Source organism: Sardina pilchardus, chromosome 1 (assembly GCF_963854185.1).
Source record: "Sardina pilchardus chromosome 1, fSarPil1.1, whole genome shotgun sequence".
NCBI classification, from domain to species: Eukaryota; Metazoa; Chordata; class Actinopteri; order Clupeiformes; family Clupeidae; genus Sardina; species Sardina pilchardus.
Genome location: NC_084994.1, coordinates 28,547,174 through 28,571,173, shown reverse-complemented (window position 1 = coordinate 28,571,173; position 24,000 = coordinate 28,547,174). Strand labels below are relative to the sequence as shown.

Sequence of the window (24,000 nt, the reverse complement as noted above, 5' to 3'; positions counted from 1 at the left end):
GTACTTGCATACATGTGTGTGCGTAGAGCATTTTGCCTCCTGTATATATATTTAAAAAAAAAATTATGAGAATACTAATCTCGGGACCGAATGAAATCAAATCAGCAGGTGCAGCTGCTCTGTGGAGGTATAAATGGGGTCTGAAACACTGAATATGATGTTCTCTAGTCTGACCTGTTTAAAGAAATCAGATTCTGCTCATGCAGCTCTAGGTTAATCACACTGATCAGTCTTTAGGTCTTTGGTTGGGCAGTGTTAACTGTGGATCATATATTATTCTATTGTTACTATTCAGGGATCATATATTCTCTCCTCTTGGGCCTGGCACATACTGTCAGTGGGGCAGTTATGCAAATTTCCTCTCACTCTTCTTGCAGATTTAAACATGACACGTTACCTTTTTCTACTCTTTTGCCTCTCTGGCAGACTTGCTGACTGTAAGCTAACAGAGAAGTCCTGTGAGATTGTGGCCTCAGCTCTGCAGTCTGCAAACTCCCCCTTAAGAGAGCTGGACCTGAGTCAGAATGACCTGCAAAATTCAGGAGATAAGCTGTTCTCTGCCGTACAGAGTCCAAACTGCAAACTGGAGACTCTGAGGTCAGTACAGTTCTGAAAGCACAGAGGTTTTATTTATTCACAAGGATTTACATTCACTTGTTGGGCAAAGAAGAATGTCACTGTTATCTGCTGCTAGAATCATTTGCTTTTATTGTTGTGACAATATTGATGTGATAGGATTGGTCCAAAATCTGTCAGTTAGTATACTGTTTTATCTTACATTGTTTTTTGCAGAAGTTTCACTGTATCAAATCTCTAAACACATACTATACATGGCACTTGGAGATCAACTCACATCTTTGTCAAAGTGATCAGCAAAATGTCATTCCGGCAACAAAATGTTACACACATGCGTCATTTGAATCATTCTTTCAAATCAGCAACACTGATGTGATTTATGCAAAACACTGCAGTGCAGTCTTTTCCAAGACTCAAAAATAGAAATTCTACAGTTATCTGCTTACAGTTTTACAAAATAATTCTTCATGTGGGATCAGACAATGGCCGGGTTTCCCAGATTCGTTAAGAAGCTCTTAGGTGCTAAGAACTTCTTAGGAGCGTTCTTAGCACTTAAGAGCTTCTTAATGAATCAGGGAAACCCGGCTATTGTCAGTAAGGGGGCAAGTTCAAAACAATGAGGTTGGAGAACCAGTCCTGGACCAGAGCAGTCCAGTGGAAACTAGCAGTATCCCCGATGACCACAAACCTCTGACCTGTGCGACTACATCATGTACTGTAGTGCACTGAGTATTGTTAGTAGTAGATTGTTAACCCTCTTTGTCTTCCTCTACTTCTACCTCTTCCTCTTCCTCTTGCCCTCACTGCCTCCATGGTTACAGTGTTGTCACAACAGCTTGTCTGACGTCTGTTTGCAGTGCTCAGTCATGCACAATCGCTGTCTGCACCTTTAACACTAGAAGCGCCAAGCGCCGGTCATTTGACCGCAGACGCGTATTACTAGAAGCGCCATGTAGGTTTGACCTAGATATACCTAGAACTGCCGGGCTGCGGTCTTTTGACCGCAGTGATTACAAAAAAAAAAAAATCTTTTCACTCGATTAAATTCCAGGACCCTACGTTCACGACTTTTCCTAAATACGCGTGTTTTATCACCCTCAATTTTTACATGATCAAAAGCACACCGGTACAAGCTAGTTTAGAGCTATTTTGCGCTCACTTATGTGACAACACTATGTTGTCTCACTTTCGGCCATGTTTGTCCAGGCTGCTATTATCTTTTCTCACAGCAGATGTTGCAAGGATTTCCTGTCAGTCGGGCATGAGAATAATATTTTACCATAAAACATGTAGTTTATATATGTACAATATGTATTATATATATGTGATTTATTTTAATTTTAACTATTTTTTATTTACATGGCATAGTCTATGGAGGCGACTTACAGTGGTAAAATGCAAGTTTTGAAAATGTTGCGACGTTGTTCTATTAGGCAGGCCTACGGGTCATTCCACCTCAATTCAACAGATTTTAGAGAAAATTTCTGCTTGACCATCTCAGATTTGCTTCAAACTTTTACCATCTAAAGAGTAAACATTTAAACGGACTTAGCCAAAATATTAGATTGGTATACTTAATACATCCAGAGAAAAACATTTTTGAACATGGTACCCCCCTTCTGATTTTTGGCACATTGGCGCCCTCATCTAAATCTGCAGCAAAGTTCAGATGTCATTATCTCAAAAAGTGTTCAAGCTAAAGACTTCACATTTTCTGTGAATAATGATTGCTACCTATAGATTCCACATATTCATTCGTAAGTCGTATGTGTTGACACTGACTGTGTTTCAATCTTGTGAAATCAGAAGAAAAATGGCAGATTTCTTTCACACCCCTGCATTGGGTGCCCCATTACACAATTTGTAAACAAAATGTTTGGCAAATGGTTATGTCTCTCTACAGAAGTGTTTAAGCTGTCTTTGAAAAAGTAATGAAGAGGTGTCTATATTGCTTTTTTGTTGGAAGTATTGTAACACAAAACTGAAAAACAATCAATTTGGATATTATTGTATCTCCCCATTACAGAGGTATGACAAGCTATACCAATGAATTGAACACATCTCCAGAAAGAGTATGGAATGGGCTTTCAGACTGTGAAATTTCAAGATGGTATTATGGCTATGGTTATTGAAATGTTATTTTTGAAGTATTGGTCTACTATAACAACACATTGCTGATATCCATGAACAGTGACATCTAGTGGCATTAAATAGTGACAGCAGCAATTTATTTCGGAAATACATGAAATATTTTATTAGTTCATCACTCAGCAAGTAAATGAAAATATAAATGTTTAACAGTATGAGACATAAACATCTGATACTTAGGAATAAGACAAGGATTATGAAATCATGAAATAATAGCACAAAAAAACAATGCTAATTGTTGTAATAGACCAATATTTAAAAAATGTTTTTTAAATAACTGCAGCCATAATACCATCTTGAAATTTCACAGTCTGAAAGCCCATTTCATACTCTTTCTGGAGATGTGTTCAATTCATTGGTATAGCTTGTCATACCTCTGTAATGGGGAGATACAATATCATCCAAATTGATTATTTTTCAGTTTTGTGTTACAATACTTCCAACAAAAAAGCAATATAGACACCTCTTCATTACTTTTTCAAAGACAGCTTAAACACTTCTGTCGAGAGACATAACCATTTGTCAAACATTTTGTTTACAAATTGTGTAATGGGGCACCCAATGTGGGGGTTGAAAAAAAATCTGCCATTTTTCTTCTGATTTCACAAGATTGAAACACAGTCAGTATCAATACATACGGCCTGCGAATGAATATGTGGAATCTATAGGTAGCAATCATTATTCACAGAAAATTTGAAGTCTTTAGCTTGAACACTTTTTGAGATAATGACATCTGAACTTTGCTGCAGATTTAGATGAGGGCGCCGATGTGCCAAAAATCAGAAGGGGGGTACCATGTTCAAAAACGTTTTGCTCTGGATGTATTAGGTATACCAATCTAATATTTTGGCTAAGTCAGTTTAAATGGTTACTCTTTAGGTGGTAAAATTTTGAAGGAAATCTGAGATGGTCAAGCAGAAGGCATTTGTTGAATTGAGGTGGAATGACCCCTACGTGTGTAAAAGATATTTTCAGCTCAAATTCGTCTTAGCCTATTTATGTACATAGGGCGCGTATGCCTACGTACATTCATAGTTGTATATCTTATCTTCTATTTGTAGGCTATCTTTTAAAGCTCAGACTAAAGCATTTTCTTACATATTTGCTGGACAAACTGAGTTACGTCGCTTCAAATACCTATTTCCATTTAGATGAAGTACAGAATATTAAGTGACGCAACGTTAACTTTCTCGACTAATACGCAGGAGACCCGGGTTCGCAACTATGCACGAGCGATATTATGTAGCTTATATTGACTGAATTCACTGACCGTTTTTCAACGTCGATGAACAATTATTTTTTGTTAATGGTTTTTAATAACAAACTATCTGAAATAAACGGATGAATCACAATACTGTTTAGGCCTACCATTAAAATACCAATTACCACAAAATAATTTCGCCAGCCAATAATTTTCTGAGCCAAATTGAGCCGCCATCTGACAAACTTTGACTAAGCCAGTTAGACTTTTTGCATCTAAAAATAATTATATCATGGTGACACGCGAAAAAACGATAGCCTAGAAACTAGGCCTACATGAGATTTTCCCACTGGACACACCACATCAGTATTGTGCTCGTTGCTACGATACACAGGACTCACAGTGAGTTGACGACCAATTAAAATTACATGGGGAAAAGAAGCAAACAAGGTAGCCTGATTTTGATCTCACCTTACATACTTTCCTAATTCCTTCGTAGGGCTACTCAGACTTTTGTTAAAGGAGTCATAGAATTCAAAACCACATTCACCTTGTTACTGTTAAATTTAGGCTGCGAGCAGTGTCCAAAGGACAACACCAAAGACTTTACCGCGTCCCCCGCCTGCTTTCGTATGCAAATTGGGAAATAGAAACAGCCGTGATGAAATGCTCCAATCTGAACAGAGCTCAGATAACACGTAATAGGCGCCCATCCCCCTTTAGATACACCCCTCGGCCCCTCTCATTTGCATACCTTCGATTAATAATTCTTGTTAAACTGCTCTTACGATGCTAGTATCTAGATGTGTGGTCTATGGCAGAGACGTTGTAATGCTAGCGTTATTACAGCTAACTTTGGAGAGTTACTATACTAAGAAATGTACTGATAAAACTTACCAATCTAACACATTCATTCTGTTGGGGAATCTGCTGCACTTCATCTTCGTCAGAACCTTCTTCTGACTCGGTTTATACATGTACGGCTGTATTCCTTATTTAAATCAATTGTTGATAGCTTTATCAAAGACTTTGGCTTTATTTACCAGCAGTAAACGTAGTTTCACTTTGCTCTAGCTTCAGACCGGTGGATTGAGCCAATCAACTTTCAGGACATATCGGCCAATAGACCAATCAGCGCGCATCTCATTTGAATATTCATGAACTTGCTGAGTGGGCGGGAAAAACAAACTGTTTCATTGCAAGGCTTATTTATGACCTTGTATTAGGCGATCTAGCAGTGCTCCTGGGGCGTTTTCAGCCCCACAAATTTACATATGACATTATTTAGGCTCAAAGATCAATTTGTAATGGTCAAAAAATGCGTTCTATGACTCCTTTAAATCTTCAGGGCCCGGTTGCACAAACACCAAAACCAAAGATTGATGATGTGAACCAAATATTCTGGAACATATGGATTTACAGCATTACACCGTTTCCTTTCCAGAGATTGCTGCGCTGTTCACAACGCATGCAGTCATTGAAGTGAAACGTGCAGAACGTTGTCCAAAACAATACAATAACATTCTGTGTTGATATCTAGTACAATATACACATCTGTAGACATGAAGTGGCAACTAAAGTCATTATCAGTCATGAAAACTTTGGCGGCTGCATTTAGGTTTTGGCTGAGCCAGCTAGCCAGCCAACAACTTCATCAGCCAGCCGTTATTCTCAAAGCAAATGGCTTCGGGGTCTATACATAACACACTATCCATTGCAAACATAGCCTATTTGAAACCGATCATCCCCCCTCCCCCTTACACTTGTCTAGGCTACTTAGGCTACAGACATCACCGAGGCATTGAGGACAATTAACTGCCTCCCCACCCCCACCCCATCTCTCTGTCCCCTGCATACTAGGCTGTAGGCTGGCCGTTTAGGCAACTCGTGGAAGAATGTGCAATCGTGTTTCATCGCATGCGCGTTTCAGAATGTTCGAATTCGCCAGCGTGCGTGTAGTTATGTGAATAGAAAAGAATAGAATAGAGTATATTCTACTTTATTGATGCCTTGTACAAAAGAACTTCCGTCATGGATAGGTTAGGGATCGAACCAGCAACCCTTGGATGTTGAGGCCGAAGCTCTAACCAGTGAGCTACAGCTCTGCTTTGCAAACTTGTGAAAATGTGTGTCTCAATGCTGAATCTCGAATTCACATAGAAGTTAGCTTAAATTGTAGAAACAATAGGCCTATAGCTTTTTTTCAGCAGACATCGCAAACATAGCCTACACATTCGCAAAACGGAGAATATCATTCACTCATTATTTTTCAATCATGATACTTCTCGCGCCTATGCCTGCTCAGCATAGCTCTCTCTATCTCCCTCCCTCCGAGGTAGCTAGACCCTGTAAGATGCTTCTCCCTAAATGAATGAAAGTTGTTTTAGAAAGTAGCCACGGTAGCCTGTAAAATGCGGCATGAAATCCTGGCTACTGTGTAATTGAAACCAGACTGTTAGGCTCTTTGTTCCAGGTCCGATCATATAGGCTACCTATTAAATGAATAGAAGTGAATTTGGGGAGTGAATTAGAACTAGCCACCCATTCACTTTTAGAGCATTTTAGTTGAAAGTCAAGTTTGCTTAAGGTTTGTTCAAGAACTCTTCCAAAGTTTTTACCTCAAACAACACAAATCAACACAAATACATGAACAGATAACTCAAACGTGCTGTATGTCATAATGAAAGAAACAACCACAGACTATCAACAACACGGTCTGACACGAATGACACATGGCTTAGTGCAAACTGAATTTATGACCAAACGATTTGATTCGTGCACGAAGCGCCATCTAGCGATCATAATGTGTAAGTAACAGCCTCCCAGTCTAAGGACTCAGCGGTCTTTTGACCGCCTCGCCGCGCTTTAAGTAGTTCACAACAGCACGGCGCTTCTAGTAGGTCGTCAAAGCGGTCAAATGACCGGGGCGCGGCGCTTCTAGGTGTAAGTGGGTCAGAACGGCACGGCGCTTCTAGTGTTAACTATAGAGTGTATTATTCTAAACAATAAAGGCCCCGGTACAGTCCACACACCCGACTTGTCGTGCGACATGTTGACGTCACGGGGAACGTTGTAACCATGTATACTTGCGCGTGGTAGTCGCGACACAATTTGCAGTATTCTCCTGAACAGAGGCACGGTAACCATTGATGTTAATGGTAGTAGCAACTAGCTTCTTTGCTGATATTTCAGACTTAGCTTGCACAACTGAAGGATTAGCCTACTATCTCGTTTATGAGATGAGTTTGTGTAATCTCCCTAAATGGAAAGAAAATGCTTATGTGCTTATGTGCCTCGGTCCTAGTCATTTCCCCCTAATTCCTCCTGTTGCAACTCTCACTGGTAACTTCGTTAACTTATCCAACGTAGTTCACGACTGTAAACAAATCAGTCATCCAAACGGCAACTCTCGCTGCAGCCTAGCCAAGTTAACTTCCCACTTCTCAAACTTACTATTATTCAAACTTCATGACTACAGTCGTTTTAAAAATGAATGGGCTTATTTAAGATGTTGGATAGGCTATATGATAATGCCTGAATGTGGTTTATGTGGTTGATGACTGTAGAAGGACACTGGCTCCGTGAGCTTGGCTTCAATCTCTTCCTAGTTGTCGTGCGAGGTTGGCGCGAGAGGCTGATATCAAATGTTCAGTGCGCGACACGTCGGCGCGCGGCTGAAATGTGGCTTGCGACACAGGAAATTACGTCATTTTGACGTCACATTGTCGCGCGACAGGTCGGGCGCGTCGAGTATACTTCTAGCTAACATCTTCTCTGTTACATTGTTTCTGTTCTTACAGACTTGTTGGCTGTAAACTAAAAGGACAATTTCTGGCCATGACTCTTCAGTGGGCAAACTCCCACCTAAGAGAGCTGGACATCAGTGACAGTGAGCTTCAGGACTGTGGAGGAGAACTGCTCCATCAACCACTGAATCAAGACTGTAAAGTGAGGTCTGTATTTTGCACAGCACACACAAACTGGTGTTTTCTGTTTGATCTCATAAACAGTCCAAATCCTTTTTACTGGCATTTCATATTTGGAAATGTAAGAAGTACAGAGGACTTGTTGCTTACAGTGTTTTCCTCTCTCACTGTAGACTCATCAGCCGTGGACTCAAACACAGCTCCTGTGAGGTTGTGGTCTCAGTTTTGGGGTCATGTATTTCTCAACTGAGTGAGTTGGACATGAGTGGCTGTGATCTGCAAACATCAGACGAGAAGAAGCTCTCTGGTCTTAGAAACCCAAACTGCCGACTGGAGAAACTGAGGTCAGTTATACTCTAAAAGACACAGAGTTCATAGAGGCCTTATTTATACATTCACACTTTGGACATATAATAATGCTATTTTTGGGCACTAGAATCAATTAATGAATTTGTTTTGTTGTGCCAATGTAAGTGAACTGATCCCAGATCTGTTCTATATGGTGTTCATTTATCTGTAGAGTGAATTATTCAGACAATAAAAACATCTGTGTTACTCTTGACAGGTCTCACTCTTCATTATTCTCTGTTTCTGTTCTTTCTGTTTCTGTATTAAAAATATCAGTTTCCACTCTTTATATTTCCTCTCTGATTTACATGTTTGTTTTACAGACTTGTTGGCTGTGAACTAAAAGGACAATTTCTGGCCTCAATTCTTCAGTGTGGAAACTCCCACCTAAGAGAGCTGGACATCAGTGACAGTGAGCTTCAGGACTGTGGAGGAGAACTGCTCCATCAACCACGGAATCAAGACTGTAAAGTGAGGTCTGTGTTTTGCACAGTGCACACAGACTGGTGCATTCTGTTTGATTTATTAAACGGTCTACATTGTTTTTGCTGACATTTTGTGTTTGGAATGTTAGGAGTGTAGAGGACATGTTGCTTATAGTGTTTCCTCTCTCACTGTAGACTCATCAGCTGTAGACTCAAACACAGCTCTTCTGAGGTTGTGGTCTCAGTTCTGCAGTCATATATTTCTCAACTGAGTAAGTTGGACATGAGTGGCTGTGATCTGCAAACATCAGAAGAGAAGCTGCTCTCTGGTCTTAGAAACCCAATCTGCCACCTGGAGAAAATGAGGTCAGTAAAGCACAGAGTTCGTAGAGGCCTTATTTATACATTCACACTTTGGACATACAATAATACCACTGTTTTGGGGCACTAGAATCAAGAAATTAATTTGTGAATTATTTTTTTATTGTTGTGTCAATGTTGATGTGAGAGATTTGGTCCCAGACCAGTTGACGGTATAACTGATGTGTCCCATTTATGACTGTTAACAGTAGACTCTGTTAACCCTTCAATATCAACATCAGCGTTTCACTCTGGCATTGATGTGTTCTGTCTGATTTCACTATTTGCACTCTTCTGTTACGTCATTTATGTTCTTACAGACTGGTTGGCTGTAAACTGAGAGGAAGATTTCTGGCCTTGACTCTTCAGTGGGCAAACTCCCACCTAAGAGAGCTGGACATCAGTGACAGTGAGCTGCAGGACTGTGGAGGAGAACTGCTCCATCAACCACTGAATCAAGACTGTAAAGTGAGGTCTGTATTTTGCACAGTGCACACAGACTGGTGCATTCTATTGGATGTAAGAACGGTCCATCTTTTATTCATTTGCATTTGATATTTGGAATGTAAGAAGTACAGAGGACATGTTGCTTGCTGATAATGTTTTCCTTTCTCACTGTAGACTCATCAGCAGTGGACTCAAAGGCAGCTCCTCTGAGGTTGTGGTCTCAGTTCTGCAGTCAATTATTTCTCAACTGAGTGAGTTGGACATGAGGGACTGTGATCTGCAAACATCAGAAGAGAAGCTGCTCTCTGGTCTTAGAAACCCAAACTGCTACCTGGAGAAACTGAGGTCAGTAATACTCTCAAAGACAGGTCACAGAGGCCTTATCTACACATTCAAGTTTAAGTTTATTTGTCATTCTAGACACATAAAACATCTACAGTGTACATTTGCAATCTGTTCAAAGATAAAGTAAAAACAAACTGTTTTAAAAGTGGCAATTCAAAAAAGGCAAGTGTAAAACTAATAAATTACAATCAAGTTCTTAAGTTCAGATGCTTAAGAATATACAGAATAATGAGCATAATAAATGAATACACCGAATCGGTTTAAATCGGTATCGAAGTACACAACTTGTGTGTCAGTTACAAAGAGTTTAACAATTGTATGGCCTGTGGGAAGAAGCTTTGGCAGCATCTGACTGTTGCAATATCTGGAGAAACTGCGGTCAGTAATACTCAGAAAGGGTTCACAGAGGTCTTATCTACACATGCAAGTTCTAGTTTAAGTTTATTTGTCATTCCAGCCATATTTGTAAAACATCTAACGTGGAGTGGAAATGTTTCTCAGGACCAGTGTGCATTTACGATCAACTGAAAGATAAAGTAAAAAAAAGTTTTAAAAAGCAGCCATTAAGAAAAGACACAAGCAACACCAATAAAGTGCAATCAAGTGCTTGAGTTCAGATAATTAGAAATATGCAGAATAATGAGCATAATACTTGAATACACTGAATGGTGTTAAATTGATACCTACGTATACAACTTGTGTGCCAGTTACAACGAGTTTTAACAATCGTATGGCCTGTGGGAAGAAGCTTTGGCAGCTTTTGACTGTTGTTGTTTTTCTGAAGCAATATGTCCTGCCAGACGGCAAGAGAACAAACAGTCCATGTGCCGGGTGAGAGGAGTCTCTTATAATGCAGAGAGCTTTCTTCCTGCACCTGCACCAACTCCACACTTTGGACATACAGTAGAGTAGAAGACTGTCACTGTTCTGGGATGCTAGACTCAAGACATGAGTTTGAGAAGCACTGGGCTTTTAATGTCCATGTTGATGTGAGAGAACTGGTCCCAGACCTGACTAGTATGATACTCCCTGCTGATGTGTCCCATATAGAGCCCTGTTAACTGTAGAGTGTATCAAATAGACACTAACAACATCAGTTTTCATATTTCCTCCCTGATTTCACTTTTTGTGATTCTCTGTTACATGGTTTATGTTTTTACAGACTTGTTGGCTGTAAACTGAGAGGAAGATTTCTGGCCTTGACTCTTCAGTGGGCAAACTCCCACCTAAGAGAGCTGGACATCAGTGACAGTGAGCTTCAGGACTGTGAAGGAGAACTGCTCCATCAGCCACTGAATCAAGTCTGTAAAGTTAGGTCTGTATTTTGCACAGTGCACATCTTGTTTTCTGTCCTTTCATGTTTGAAATGTAAGGAGTATAGAGGACATGTTGCTGATAGTGTTTTCCTCTCTCACCACAGACTCATCAGCCGTGGACTCAAAGACAGCTCCAGTGAGGTTGTGGTCTCAGTTCTTTCATATATTTCTCAACTGAGTGAGTTGGACATGAGTGGTTGTGATCTACAAACATCAGAAGAGAAGCTGCTCTCTGGTCTTAGAAACTCAAACTGCCACCTGGAGAAACTGAGGTCAGTAAAACTCTAAAAGAGTTTGCACTCACAGAGGTCTTATCTACACATTCAAACTTTCAAAGAATTTTGACATTCAGACTTTGGGCATAGAAGCATTTTGAGAAACATTGCTCTGATTGTTGGGGCTGTGTTGATGAGAGGGAGTTGACTCCAGATCAGTTCAGTGCTCCCTGCTAGTGTGTCCATGCACATATAGAGCTCTACATCCACACAGGGAGCTGGACGCTGAGATTGGGATGATTAGTGGGAGTCCATTTGCAGGGAAGCTGCACAAGACCTAAGCTGTATTATTTAATTTTGCACACTGTTTTTCTGAAGGTGATGTTATGGTACTTCTATAATATTAATCATAAAACTAGGCAGTGACCAACTACATTGTCACAAATTCAACTAATAAACTAATTTAGAGAAGAAGCTTTCAGGCTACAAAGTCTGTATTTGCTGCAGGAGGAGGATTCTGTGATGAAAACTTATTTCAAGCCCAACTCCATTCTTACAAGCAGAAACTATTGTATTAGTCTGTGCCCTCAAATCAATGTGTCAATATCTCTTATAGAATGTTAATTATATCTTTTTGTATTTTTCTTTTCCAGAACTAAAAATGTTTATAGTAATCCTAAGAATATGAATGTACTCATGCCACCATTCTGTTTTCTGACGTCTGTCTCTTGCTCTCTCACTCTATGCAGACTTGCTGGTTGTACTGTAAGCTAACAGAGGAATTCTGTAAGGCTGTAGCCTCTGCGTTGCAGTCCTCCATCTCCCTAAAGGAACTGGACCTGAGTCACAATGACCTGAAGGAGTCGGGAGTTCAGCTTCTCTCTACAGGACTCAGTAGCCCTCACTGTAAACTGACGACTCTAAGGTTGGTGGGCACTGTTGGCTGCCTGTCTATAATCTTTGGAATAAATCATCAGCTGCAGTATATGTTAAAACAGACTGAGTCAGTGGCAGCTTTTGAAAACAAGCTGTGGAATGATGGCATCAGTGCTGAAAGGGACACCTTCCCAGCTCTGACCTGCAGGATGCAGTTTTAGATCAAGTACATTGTCATGTTGATATTATAAACAGAATAACAATAGATCCAGAGGTGATTATACCAGGGTATTTAAAACGTCATGCTTTAACAAGGCAACAGGGCCAGATGACATGTCTGCTTTTCTAATTAAAACATTTGCAGAGGAACTCCCACCGGCCTGGCATCCACTCTTTCAGCTCTCTATAGATTCCCAGTGTGATGTGGCAGCTCATAGGCGCGTCCTAATGGCGGCCGCTATGAGCTTTCATCTGCATTTTACCGTTTGAACTCACTCATGCTGATAACTTCACTCCTGTCCTCCATTACTACATGTACTCATTGTTCATTCCCCACGCTGTGTGTATTGTTAGTGTGTGTAGAAACAGAAGGGTGCACACATACTGAAAACCACACCGAACATTTCACTCACCTTTCATTCATTCATTCATTCATTCCACATCAAACTCTGTTTATTTAAATGCCCATACATGGCAACAACATCAGACAGGTAACATCTTACAAATATCTAGGGGTCCACTTTGATAAAGATCTTAACTGGCACACACATGTGGCAAATGTTTGGACAAAAATCCACCAGCATCTCCATTTCCTGCGGAGACTGAGAGTGTTTGGGGTTTGTGAGAGCATCATGTTAATTTTCTATAGAGCCACCATAGAGTCCATCTTGCACTATGGCATCACCAACTGGTTTGGACATCTGACAGTTAAGGTCAAGGCCCAACCAGGTAATGTGGTCAGAACAGCTGGACAAATGATGGAGTCCCTGCTCCCCTCACTCTCCAAGACATATCTGAGCAGTCCACTCTACAGCAGGCTGACAGAATTCTATCTGACCCCTCCCATGTGCTGTACCAAGAATATGAGCTCATGAACACAGGAAGGAGGTACAGGGTCCCTTTCTGTTTAGCACAATCACTACAAACATTCCTCTGTCCCCCTGTCAGTCAACATGATGAATGGGCAACGTGGGCAGAACAGTAGGAAGGCCCAAAACCAATACTAAGTGCTGAGTAGGGGGCTGTGTATGGGGGCTGAACTGAGTGGAGATGTGCTGAGGCTGTGGTGTATGGATGTGCTGTGTGTGACTGGAGAGTACAGAGAGAGAGAGAGTGAGTGTCTACTTTGGGACTGTGCTTAATGGGACTGGGTGGGAGAGAGTGCTATTTATGGGCTATTTATTGGCCTTCTAAAATGATGTGAGTGCCATTTATGGTATGACAGATGGCTGTGAAAGTGTGCCCTTTTTGTATTCTATATTTTTATTTACTCTAAGTATAACATATGTGCTATGTTCTGTGATGTGTTGTGTATTGTGGCTGTGGCAGCTTACCCCTTATCCAAAACACATTTCTCCCATGAGATACCTACTGTAATAAAGGAACCTTGACCTTGATGCAAGCATTTCAGAATAGTGGAAAAGAGAATGCAAAAGTCAGTTAGATACATTTAGTCTTATCTGATCAATCAGGAAGAGACCAATTATTTGCCTTAAGTTAAGTTAACCCCTAGGAACATGAATCACCCCTGCTGCCCACATGACACAACAAGACAACAACAACAAGTTGTTTACATGGCTGCAGAGTGTGTAATGTAGTGTTTCTCCAGTCCATGTCCCTGCTGTGTACATAATGTGAGTGCTACACACATCTGTGTCTGTGTCCATCCTCATGAGATACAGTGACCTCATGGTGCTGAAGGATGGCCTGAAAATGTCCAGTGTTCAAAGACTGACCTTCCACTCTCCTTTGAAACAGGCTCAATCTATGCTACCTCTCTAAAGCAAGCTGTGAAATGATGGCATCCGTGCTGCAAAGTGCACCTTCCCATCTGAGAGAACTGGACATGAGTGACAATGACCTGCAGGATGAAGGAGTGGAGCTGCTCTGTGCAGGACTAAGAGATCCACAATGCAAGCTGGACACACTGAGGTCAGTAATTAGGAATGTTATGTAATATAGTACTGTATGTTAACCACCAGGAAGAAAAACCAATGTGCCTGTGTGTGATGTCAAATTGTACATCTGTGAATATTGATATTGATCTGCACTTGTCATGTTAAATGATGACATTTAGGGATTGTCAGTCAAACTGACTGAATAAGCAAATTACCTGTATACCTTTTACTGCATTTCCTTCATTTATGATTAAGAAAATCATCTCTTGTTTCAGACTGTCTGGTTGTCTCATCACACATGAGGGCTGTTCTCTCTTGTCCTCTGCCCTCAAATCAAACCCCTCCTACCTGAAACAGCTGGATCTGAGCTACAATCACCCAGGAGACTCAGGTGTCAGAGAGCTCACAGACAGACTGAATGATCCCGGCTGTAAACTAGAGACGTTGAGGTGAGATGTGTTACATCTTAGATGACTTTCTAGCGGAGCTGTTCATCCATTTGTGTCCTGTGTTGGAGAGCTTTCTGTGTGGAGACTGAATATTCTGTCACGTTTCCAGATGATTCCCTTCCACATATTAAACTGGGCATGATGTGGCCCTTTAAGCACTGCAAGTAAAAGGCAATCCCCCAGACTTACACACACATATGAGGCTTGTGAACAGTTTGCTTTATTTAAAGCAAGTTTTAGAATTCATAACACAAGATGGGCAACCATGTCTGCCCAGGCTACAGAACATGATTAGGCACAGCTTGCACAGTGATCCACTGATGGGTGAAGGAGAACCAAGCTTTGAAAAATTCGTAGGTAAATAAAGAGATACATAAATCATTTAAATACATTAATAATGTCCACAACACAGGGGGCTGTAAAGACCACTTACATGGTGTAAGGAAAAGCACATTCATATTTGCACATGTTCAACTCCCAATGAGGAAGTTGATGATGCACTTGCAGAGGGAGGGGATATAAGGCCGAGCATGAGACGTTTGTCTGTTAATTTGAAGGGGCTGATGCTGTTTCACTGGTTCCCCCATTGGATTGCTTAGACTGAGTTCAGAGAATAGTGAGTTTGGCTTGGTAGCTGGCCATGGTCCTGGGATGCCAATAGTGGAGATCACATGCGAGTGGTCCGTTAACACCCCAAGAGCGCTTTCATCAGAGGCCGCTACCAGAGGAAAGTAAACAAGAATTGTAGACCTGGTAAACTAGTCGGATATCTTGCTTTCGACTAACCCTTGATGTGTAGATTAGTAGACGTCCAAGGACCAATGACCAAGCATACGATTTCTATTGCTAGGGATACATTTGTGCTCATGACTAGAAGTGAAGGCTGAATAATGCGTATCTGCCCAACTTAGCCTGAGACCGGTGGGAAAAGCATCTGTGATGGAGAGTGAGCTGGATGGGGAGGACTGTGTAATGATATGAGATGTAGTGATTAGTGTAAGCAAGAGTGAGCATCTTCTCTGTTGACCAGATTGGTGGCAGTATAATAGGAGACTGAGAATGTAGAATCGCCATGGCTACAGCCGGGTAAGGGGATGCATTACTACCGTTAGAATAGAAGTGGAAAGACTGTAAGAAAATATGTTATGGTAAGTATGTTCTAGACACTGGAATAAATTGACAGAAAGGTGATTTAGAAGAGTGAAGGAGAGGCTTAAGTAAGCGTAATTCAGTCAGTGTTACTGATTGGTCAATATGCTCTGTTTGATATGAACCTTTAGGCTACTATGATCAATGGCTTGTAGATAAGGACACGTGGATGCAGATCTACGCCAGATTAACCTCACTATGCCACATTTCCTCACTACATCTCAACGGCCAAATGGCAAATATGAGTGCGAGGCTGAAAGTGATCCTGGAACAGAATCTGTTGCTATGATAAATGTGGGCCTCCTGCATGGCTTAAAGAGACCCTATGCAACTTTTTCATAGTCATAAAATCGCTCAGAGATCGTTGTTTTGCTTGACTGACCAGTTTCATCGAAAACACTAATATTTCCTCCCGCCCCCAGTGTCCCTATCCGCTATTGCAACCTTGCAACTTTCTGATGAGCGATCGTCTTCAGTTTACATCTGGAAGTCAGAGACGCGTAAGGAACAAGAAGAACCACGCTTGCAATTTATATATTTATATATAGCCTATATATGTATAAATATACACGCTAAAGCTGTCGGGGAAGCTCTGCAGAGAAATATGCAAGCATAAAACGAGCGGAAACGAAAAACGAAACCGAAACCAGAGATGAAATCGCCAATCCTGCATAATTCCTCTTTAAGGTTGAAACTCTGCATTCCAGATCATGAGCAGGTTGTGAGTTATCAGAGCAGCGCAGGGGTCTGGCATATCCTGCGTCTGCATTCTGTGCATGCGGTGCTGGCTAAGTGTGTGACTATTACATCCACGCGGCAGGTGGAGGTGTAGCGTGCCGCCAGATTTGTGCAAGCAGGGTGGACGTTTGAGCAATGGCCCAGATTGTGTTGTGCTTGCTGCTGGGCTCAGTGAAATATAACTATGGTTTACGGAGCACCGTGATCAAGTTGGACATGGTTGAACTACTCTGTGATACACGCAAGCACACAGGAGTGGCAACTGTGTTGTGCTTGTTTGGTGCAGCGGTGGCCATTCATGTGTTGCCCGAGCCATGAGAACGATGGGTGTCGGGGATCAGTGGAGCTTTTGCAGCATTTCTCAGAGCTCAGCAGAGCTGTTGCTGCATGGGTCTCAGCAGAGCTGTTGCTGCATGGGTCTCAGTAGAGCTGTTGCTGCATGCATGGGTCTCAGTAGAGCTGTTGCTGCATGGGTCTCAATAGAACTGTTGCTGCATGGGTCTCAGTAGAGCTGTTGCTGCATGGGTCTCAGCAGAGCTGTTGCTGCATGGGTCTCAGTAGAGCTGTTGCTGCATGGGTCTCAGCAGAGCTGTTGCTGCATGGGTCTCAGTAGAGCTGTTGCTGCATGGGTCTCAGCAGAGCTGTTGCTGCATGGGTCTCAGTAGAGCTGTTGCTGCATGGGTCTCAGTAGAGCTGTTGCTGCATGGGTCTCAGGGCTCATTTCACCCTGTGGCAGCCTTAAGCAACAATTGGACCTGGGCTGGAAGAGAACTGTTAGAAAATCATTTGCGTGAATAATATCCAATATTCAGCATGATACAACATACGACACATTATACATGATAGGCAGATAAGGCATGAATAGGCATGAAATGATGAGTAGGTAGATGGCATGAATTGATGGAAAGGAATGTTGTTCCATGGCATTGCTGGGTGCCCAAGCTGATGGTGCGGAAGTCCAGCGTGGCTCTGGGCATGGAATGGGTAGAGGGTAGAGGGGCATTCTAGCATGGCGAGGAGATCCTTGCAGTATATAATGTGTTGAGAAGAAAATGGAACTCTAGATATACGTGTGTGTGTGTGTGTGTGTGTGTGTGTGTGTGTGTGTGTGTGTGTGTGTGTGTGTGTCTTTGTGTATGTGTGGTGTAGAAAAACAGTCTCTCTGTATGTGTGTCCATTCATTCAGGGAGGAGAAATTTGATTTTGGGTGTTTTTGTAGGAAATTTAAGGAGTAACGGCAGTGTTGCCCTCTGATGATCAGTCGGGGCAGGTTCTATTTGAGTCTGTGCTCTGGATAAATACACATTAACACATTAAATCCCTCCCTAAGCCACTTTATGTTTACTTTTCTTTACATAGAAGCTACTCTTGAGACATATCCTGCTTGATATAGAGACTGAAGTTTCTTAAAGAGACCCTATGCAACTTTCTGCAGGAGACGATCGCTCCTTGTTTACATCTGGAAGTCTGAGACGAAGAACCACGCTTGCAATTTATATATTTAAATATAGCCTATACATGTATAAATATACACGCTAAAGCTGTCGGGGAAGCTCTGCAGAGAAAATGCAAACGAAAAACGAAACCGAAACCAGAGATGAAATCGCCAATCCTGCATATTTCCTCTTTAATGAACACATCTCAAACTCAGTATTGTGTCAAAACTGTATTTTCTTCTCTCATCCTTCTTAAGGTATGACCATGGAGGAGAGTGCAGGATTAAACCAGGACCCAGAAAATGTGAGTGATTTTACTTTTCCTCTATCTTCCCTCTGGCATCAGGGTGTGTGTGTGTGTGTGTGTGTGTGTGTGTGTGTGTGTGTGTGTGTGTGTGTGTGTGTGTGTGTGTGTGTGTGTGTGTGTGTGTGTGTGTGTGTGTGTGTGTGTGTGTGTGTGTGTGTGTGTGTGTGTGTGTGTGTGTGTGTGTGTGTGTGTGTGTGTGTGTGTGTGTGTGTGTGTGTGTGTGTGTGTGTGTGTGTGTGTGTGTGTGTGTGTGTGTGTGTCCACAGGAGAGGAGAACCACACACTCCTGTTTACACACTCCTGCGTGTGTGTGTGTGTGTGTGTTGGGAGTGTTGTGTGTGTGTGTGTGTGTGTTGGGAGTGTTGTGTGTGTGTGTGTGTGTGTGTTGGGAGTGTGTTTGTGTGTGTGTGTGTTTTGGGAGTGTTGTGTGTGTGTGTGTGTGTGTGTGTGTGTGTGTGTTGGGAGTGTTGTAAGAGTGTTGTGTGTGTTTGGAGTGTTGTGTGTGTGTGTGTGTGTGTGTGTGTGTGTGTGTGTGTGTGTGTGTGTGTGTGTGTGTGTGTGTGTGTGTGTGTGTGTGTGTGTGTGTGTGTGTGTGTGTGTGTGTGTGTGTGTGTTGTACACATGTCCTTTCCTACCCCATGTTCTGATGAGGATGTTCTCTCCTCTCTCCTCTCCTCTTGTGTGCAGATGCCTGTGAGCTCACACTGGACCCAAACACAGCATACAGAGGTCTCTCTCTCTCTGAGGGGAACAGAAAGGTGACATATGGGAGTCAGCAGCAGCCGTATCCTGACCACCCAGAGAGATTTGACTACTGGCAGCAGGTGCTGTGTAGAGAGGGTCTGTCTGGACACCACCCAGAGACATGTGACAGTCTGGGTCAGAGTCTAGTCAGCACGGGTCAGTCTGGACGCTACTACTGGGAGGCTGAGTGGAGTGGTGATGAGGATGAGGTAGCAGTGGCCTATAAAAGCATGGAGAGGAAAGGAAGTGGGGGCAGCAGCTTGATTGGATGTAATGCCAAGTCCTGGAGACTGGAGTGCTCTGGTGACAGTTACTCTGCCAGGCACAATAATAAGGAGACTGACATACCTGCCCCCTCCTCCTGCTCCAGCAGAGTAGGAGTGTACCTGGACTGGCCAGCAGGCACTCTGTCCTTCTACAGCGTCTCCTCTCACACACTCACCCACCTGCACACGTTCCACTCCACATTCACTGAGCCCCTCTATCCTGGGTTTTGGACTCTCTCCTCAGTGTCCCTGTGCCAGATCACATGACCTCCTAATCCTGCAGCAGAGGAGAGCCATGTTCTGATATGCTTGAGAGTGAGAGGGAGGAAAGGGGAGTCCTTTCATTTGAATAATAAATATGTAATCTGTGAATTGGTTAAAATGTCTCTGGTTTGTGTAGGGGAACAGAATGTAATTCATAGGAAAATTAAATACAAATAAAGACATTAAATAAAAGGTGTGTGTGTGTGTGTGTGTGTGTGTGTGTGTGTGTGTGTGTGTGTGTGTGTGTGTGTGTCATCATGTTCAGTTGTATGGCACATGTGCATTCTCAGGAGCAAGTATTTCACCAACTGGACCTTGACCTAAAGCTGTGGGCATCCAGGTGGGTGGAGAGGTTGAATAGTGATCTCCCTTGACCACCTACAGTAACCCCCAAATATATCTGGGTCCTGGATCCAGGATGCCCGCTCTGAGTGTGTGTACTGTATGTGCTGCCCAATACTCCGTGTGTGTGTGTGTGTGTGTGTGTGTGTGTGTGTGTGTGTGTGTGTGTGTTTCCCACTGCTCTGTGTGTGTATGTGCTGCCCACTGCTGTGTGTGTGTGTGTGTGTGCGCTGCCCACTGCTCTCTGTGTGTGTGTGTGTGTGTGTGTGTGTGTGCTGCCCACTGCTCTGTGTGTGTGTGCGCTACCCACTGTTCTCTGTGTGTGTGTGTGTGTGTGTGTGTGTGTGTGTGTGTGTGCTGCTGCCCACTGCTCTGTCTGTGTGTGTGTGTGTGTGCTTCCTACTGCTCTGTGTGTGTATGCTCCTGCATGGTGAGGTCACTGTTGGACATTTTAGGAAAGGGAAGGTCTAGACCAACTAACTAGACCAACTAAATCCAGTCATTCCAATAACAGAACGACCAAGACTGACCAGACTGACCTGAGTAGACTGACCTACAGGCAGATTCATCCAGAGGTGGACTTGGATCGGAGCAGTCCTGATGCAGGGGACACGTCCAGCTGCCTTTGTGTCCAGAGCTCTTTCTGGAGCTGGACACAACCAAAGCCTCAACAGCAAAGGAGATCCTGGCCCAGACAACTCTGACGGTGTCCACTCCTGCTTCCTCGGTCCCGCTTGGCAGATTCATCCAGAGGTGGACCACCTGAGGCTACAGTCACCTGACCACCTGAGGCTACAAGCCGCGTTCAACTTGACCTCTTGCAGCAGGGGCGGGGATACAAACCCTGCTATGAAGTTGTACACTCTCTACTTCCTGTGGTCTAGACTTGACCATGTGATGAATCACAAGGCACGGACCCGCACGGACCCTTGTGGATATGAGGAGGCATCTAAACACCTGCACATACGTCAGGGATGTAAAAGCCAATTAGGGCAAAGACCTGACGTCATGAAGGCAGGGTCTAGGCTCCGCTGCGCTCCGCAGTACCTCTCAAGCTGCTGCTCTGCTGCGGAGCAGCCGCCTTGCTCCCGCGATAAGTTGAGGCCATGTGATACCGACTGCCGAGTCGAAAACACCCATCTAGACCAACGTGGACAGATTTTTAACCAGGTGCATCTTGTGCTGCACAGTTTTTGTGCTGCGCAGCCATCTTGAACTCGCCTAGCAACCTGACCACCTGAGGCTACAGTCACCTGACCACCTAAGGCTACAGTCACCTGACCACCTGAGGCTACAGTCACCTGACCACCTGATGCTACAGTCACCGAGCACCTGAGGCTACAGTCACCGAGCACCTGATGCTACAGTCACCGAGCACCTGATGCAGGGGAAACGTCCAGCTGTCCTTGCAGGCAGACATGTAGGCAGATTCATCAACAAAAGAGGGAGCCTGCACATTAACATCAATAAGGAGAAGACATCAGTAATGTCCACACACAGCACAGGGTGCAATAAAGACGTCAGGAACAGCACATTCATATGGACAGATGTTCAACTCCCAGTACACACACAGCAAATGGATCACACTGCACACTAGTACACTAACAGGTTCAGCTCACCCAACCACATGTCCTGTCCAGTCCTGCGTCCTTCCAGCAGGAACGGCTCCCACTGCAGGACCACCTGCTCACCTGTCTGGGGAAACTGGGCAAATGATCTGTGTCTGGGTCACACCCCCGTCTAGGGTTAGGAGCAACAACAGAAGAGAGAGCCTGCACTGTGGGCAAAGACACATCGAAACAAAGTCCGTGAATGTGCTTGGAGAGTTTATTTGAAAGAAAACATGTATACACACTTGTCTGCTGAATCTTTGTGTTTGTGTGAGTCAGTGGTCAGTGTATCTGTATCAACATTTGAACATACAATTCTTAACATCTGCACGATTTAGTGTGTGTGCGTGTGTGTGCGTGTGTGTGTGGAAATGTTTCAGCAGAAATGATCTGTGTTCGGGTCACACCCCTGTCTAGGTTCAACATACAATTCTTAACATTTGCACAATTTTGTGTGCGTGTTTGTTTTTGTTTGTTTGTTTGTGTGTGTGTGTGTGTGTGTGTGTGTAACTAAAATCAATCAAATCGCTCAGCCTCGGGACAGCAAGGACGCTGGACACCCTGGGAGGGAGTGATCAACAGGACTATAAGCTGGGCTGACATGTGGAAGGTCCCCCAAGCAAGGTTGAGCTTCCTCATGAGGTCCACCTATGATACTCTCCCAAGCCCCAGCAACCTGTGCGTAGGGTACGGCTCAGAGGAAAAGTGCCCACTCTGTAATGGCCCAAAGCCAAGCCTGCAGCATATCCTATCCAGCTGCAGAACAGCTGTGGCACAGGGCCGGTACAGGTGGCGTCATGAGCGCGTCCTGCGGAAGCTGCCGGAGATCCTGGAGACACGTAGGCTGGAAGAGCATCCAACAGCAACAACAAAGCGGCTGATCCACTTCATTGGAGAGGGAGGAGTGGCACAGAAAGTCCCACGGGAGAAGAGCTCAGCCCGTTAGAACATCTGGATGGGACTGGACCCTCAGAGTGGACCTGGAGCGGCTGCTCAAGTCTCCAACTGAGATCAGCACAACCAACCTGCCACCCGACATCATCCTGTGCTCCACCACAGCTCGGGCTGTGATTATGGCGGAGCTCACTGTCCCGTGGGAGGGAGGGATGGATGAGGGGAGGGAGGGATGGATGAGGGGAGGGAGGGAGGGTGGGATGGAGGGAGCCTTTGAGAGGAAGAGAGAGCGCTACTCAGAGCTAACAGCTGAGTGCAGAGAAGCAGGGTGCTCAGCTGTCAGCTCCCCTGTAGAGGTCGGCTGCAGAGGGTTTGTGGGATCATCTCTGCAGCGCTTCTTGAAGAGTGTGGGAGTGACTGGTCTCCCACTCCAAAAGCCTCTGAGCCTCTTGAGCTTTGGGAAACAGCAATTTACATTTGTTCAGCATTTTCTGGAATTTCATTGATCAAACAACTAAGTGATGAATCTAGAAAATAATCAGCAGGCGTGTGTGTGTGTGTGTGTGTGTGTGTGTGTGTGTGTGTGTGTGTGTGTGTGTGTTTCCGCTATTGCTTCCTCTGTGTAGCATCATCCCTCCTGTTTTTCTGGCTTCTTCTGCTTCTATTTCTGTTTCATCCTTCCATTTTCTTCTCTTCTTTCACACACACACACACACACACACACACACACACACACACACACACACTCCCTCTCTCCTGATGATGATCCCTCTGATCATTTACATGATGTGTGAAGTATCCAGCACGTTAGATATCAGATAGAAAAGGAATGCTGTTTGTTGAATTTCTTACATTGACATTTGTACTTGAACTTGAATGTTGTATAGACGTATGTTTTCTAAAGATTAAAAAGACGAAGATAGAGTGAGAGTGGAAAGGTTTTTCAATCCACCATTATATAAATAATAAGTAATAATGCAGTATGTTACCATTTGGAGTTATTCAGGTGGAGTCATTTGATTTTTTGTAATAGATTAAATATGGTTTATATATTTAGTTAATATCACATATACTGTACCTTTGATATGTTTATATAAACAAAAGGACAACAGTATGTAGAATTGTACAAAATATTTAAATAAACTAAAATGTCACACAAAGATGTGTTCTGTGTGTTTGTAGCATCATGTTCAGTTACAAGGCACATGTGCATTCTCAGTGAGCAGAGGTCACTCCACTTCACATTGACCTAAAGGATACATGTGAGAAAGAGTTAAAGGTAAACTATGCAACATTTTTCAGTTAATCAATTTGTTTCATACTGTTATATATGATTAAATGAGTCATTTCCAGTCGAACAATGTTTTTTTTTTGGCTGGCCTAGTGGTCTGATAGCGGTAAAACCACATTCGCACCCATGGTCTAGGAAGTCTCATGTGAAGTCTCGATCATGCTCATGAAAAGGCAGACTGACTCCTCAACACACCCTCAACACTGTCTC

The 24,000-nt window shown here is 43.3% G+C and overlaps 1 protein-coding gene across 1 annotated transcript in view; it reads left to right on the top strand.

Moving 5' to 3' along the window:
- Positions 1–24,000, top strand: part of LOC134087445 (uncharacterized) — a 281,964-nt gene that overhangs the window by 11,233 nt on the left and 246,731 nt on the right. Inside the window, exons 11-17 of the mRNA XM_062540947.1 lie at positions 427–597; positions 7,726–7,878; positions 8,025–8,195; positions 8,523–8,675; positions 8,820–8,990; positions 9,305–9,457; positions 9,606–9,776. Coding sequence (XP_062396931.1) covers positions 427–597; positions 7,726–7,878; positions 8,025–8,195; positions 8,523–8,675; positions 8,820–8,990; positions 9,305–9,457; positions 9,606–9,776 — 1,143 coding nt within the window. The remainder of the gene's footprint in view (positions 1–426; positions 598–7,725; positions 7,879–8,024; positions 8,196–8,522; positions 8,676–8,819; positions 8,991–9,304; positions 9,458–9,605; positions 9,777–24,000) is intronic.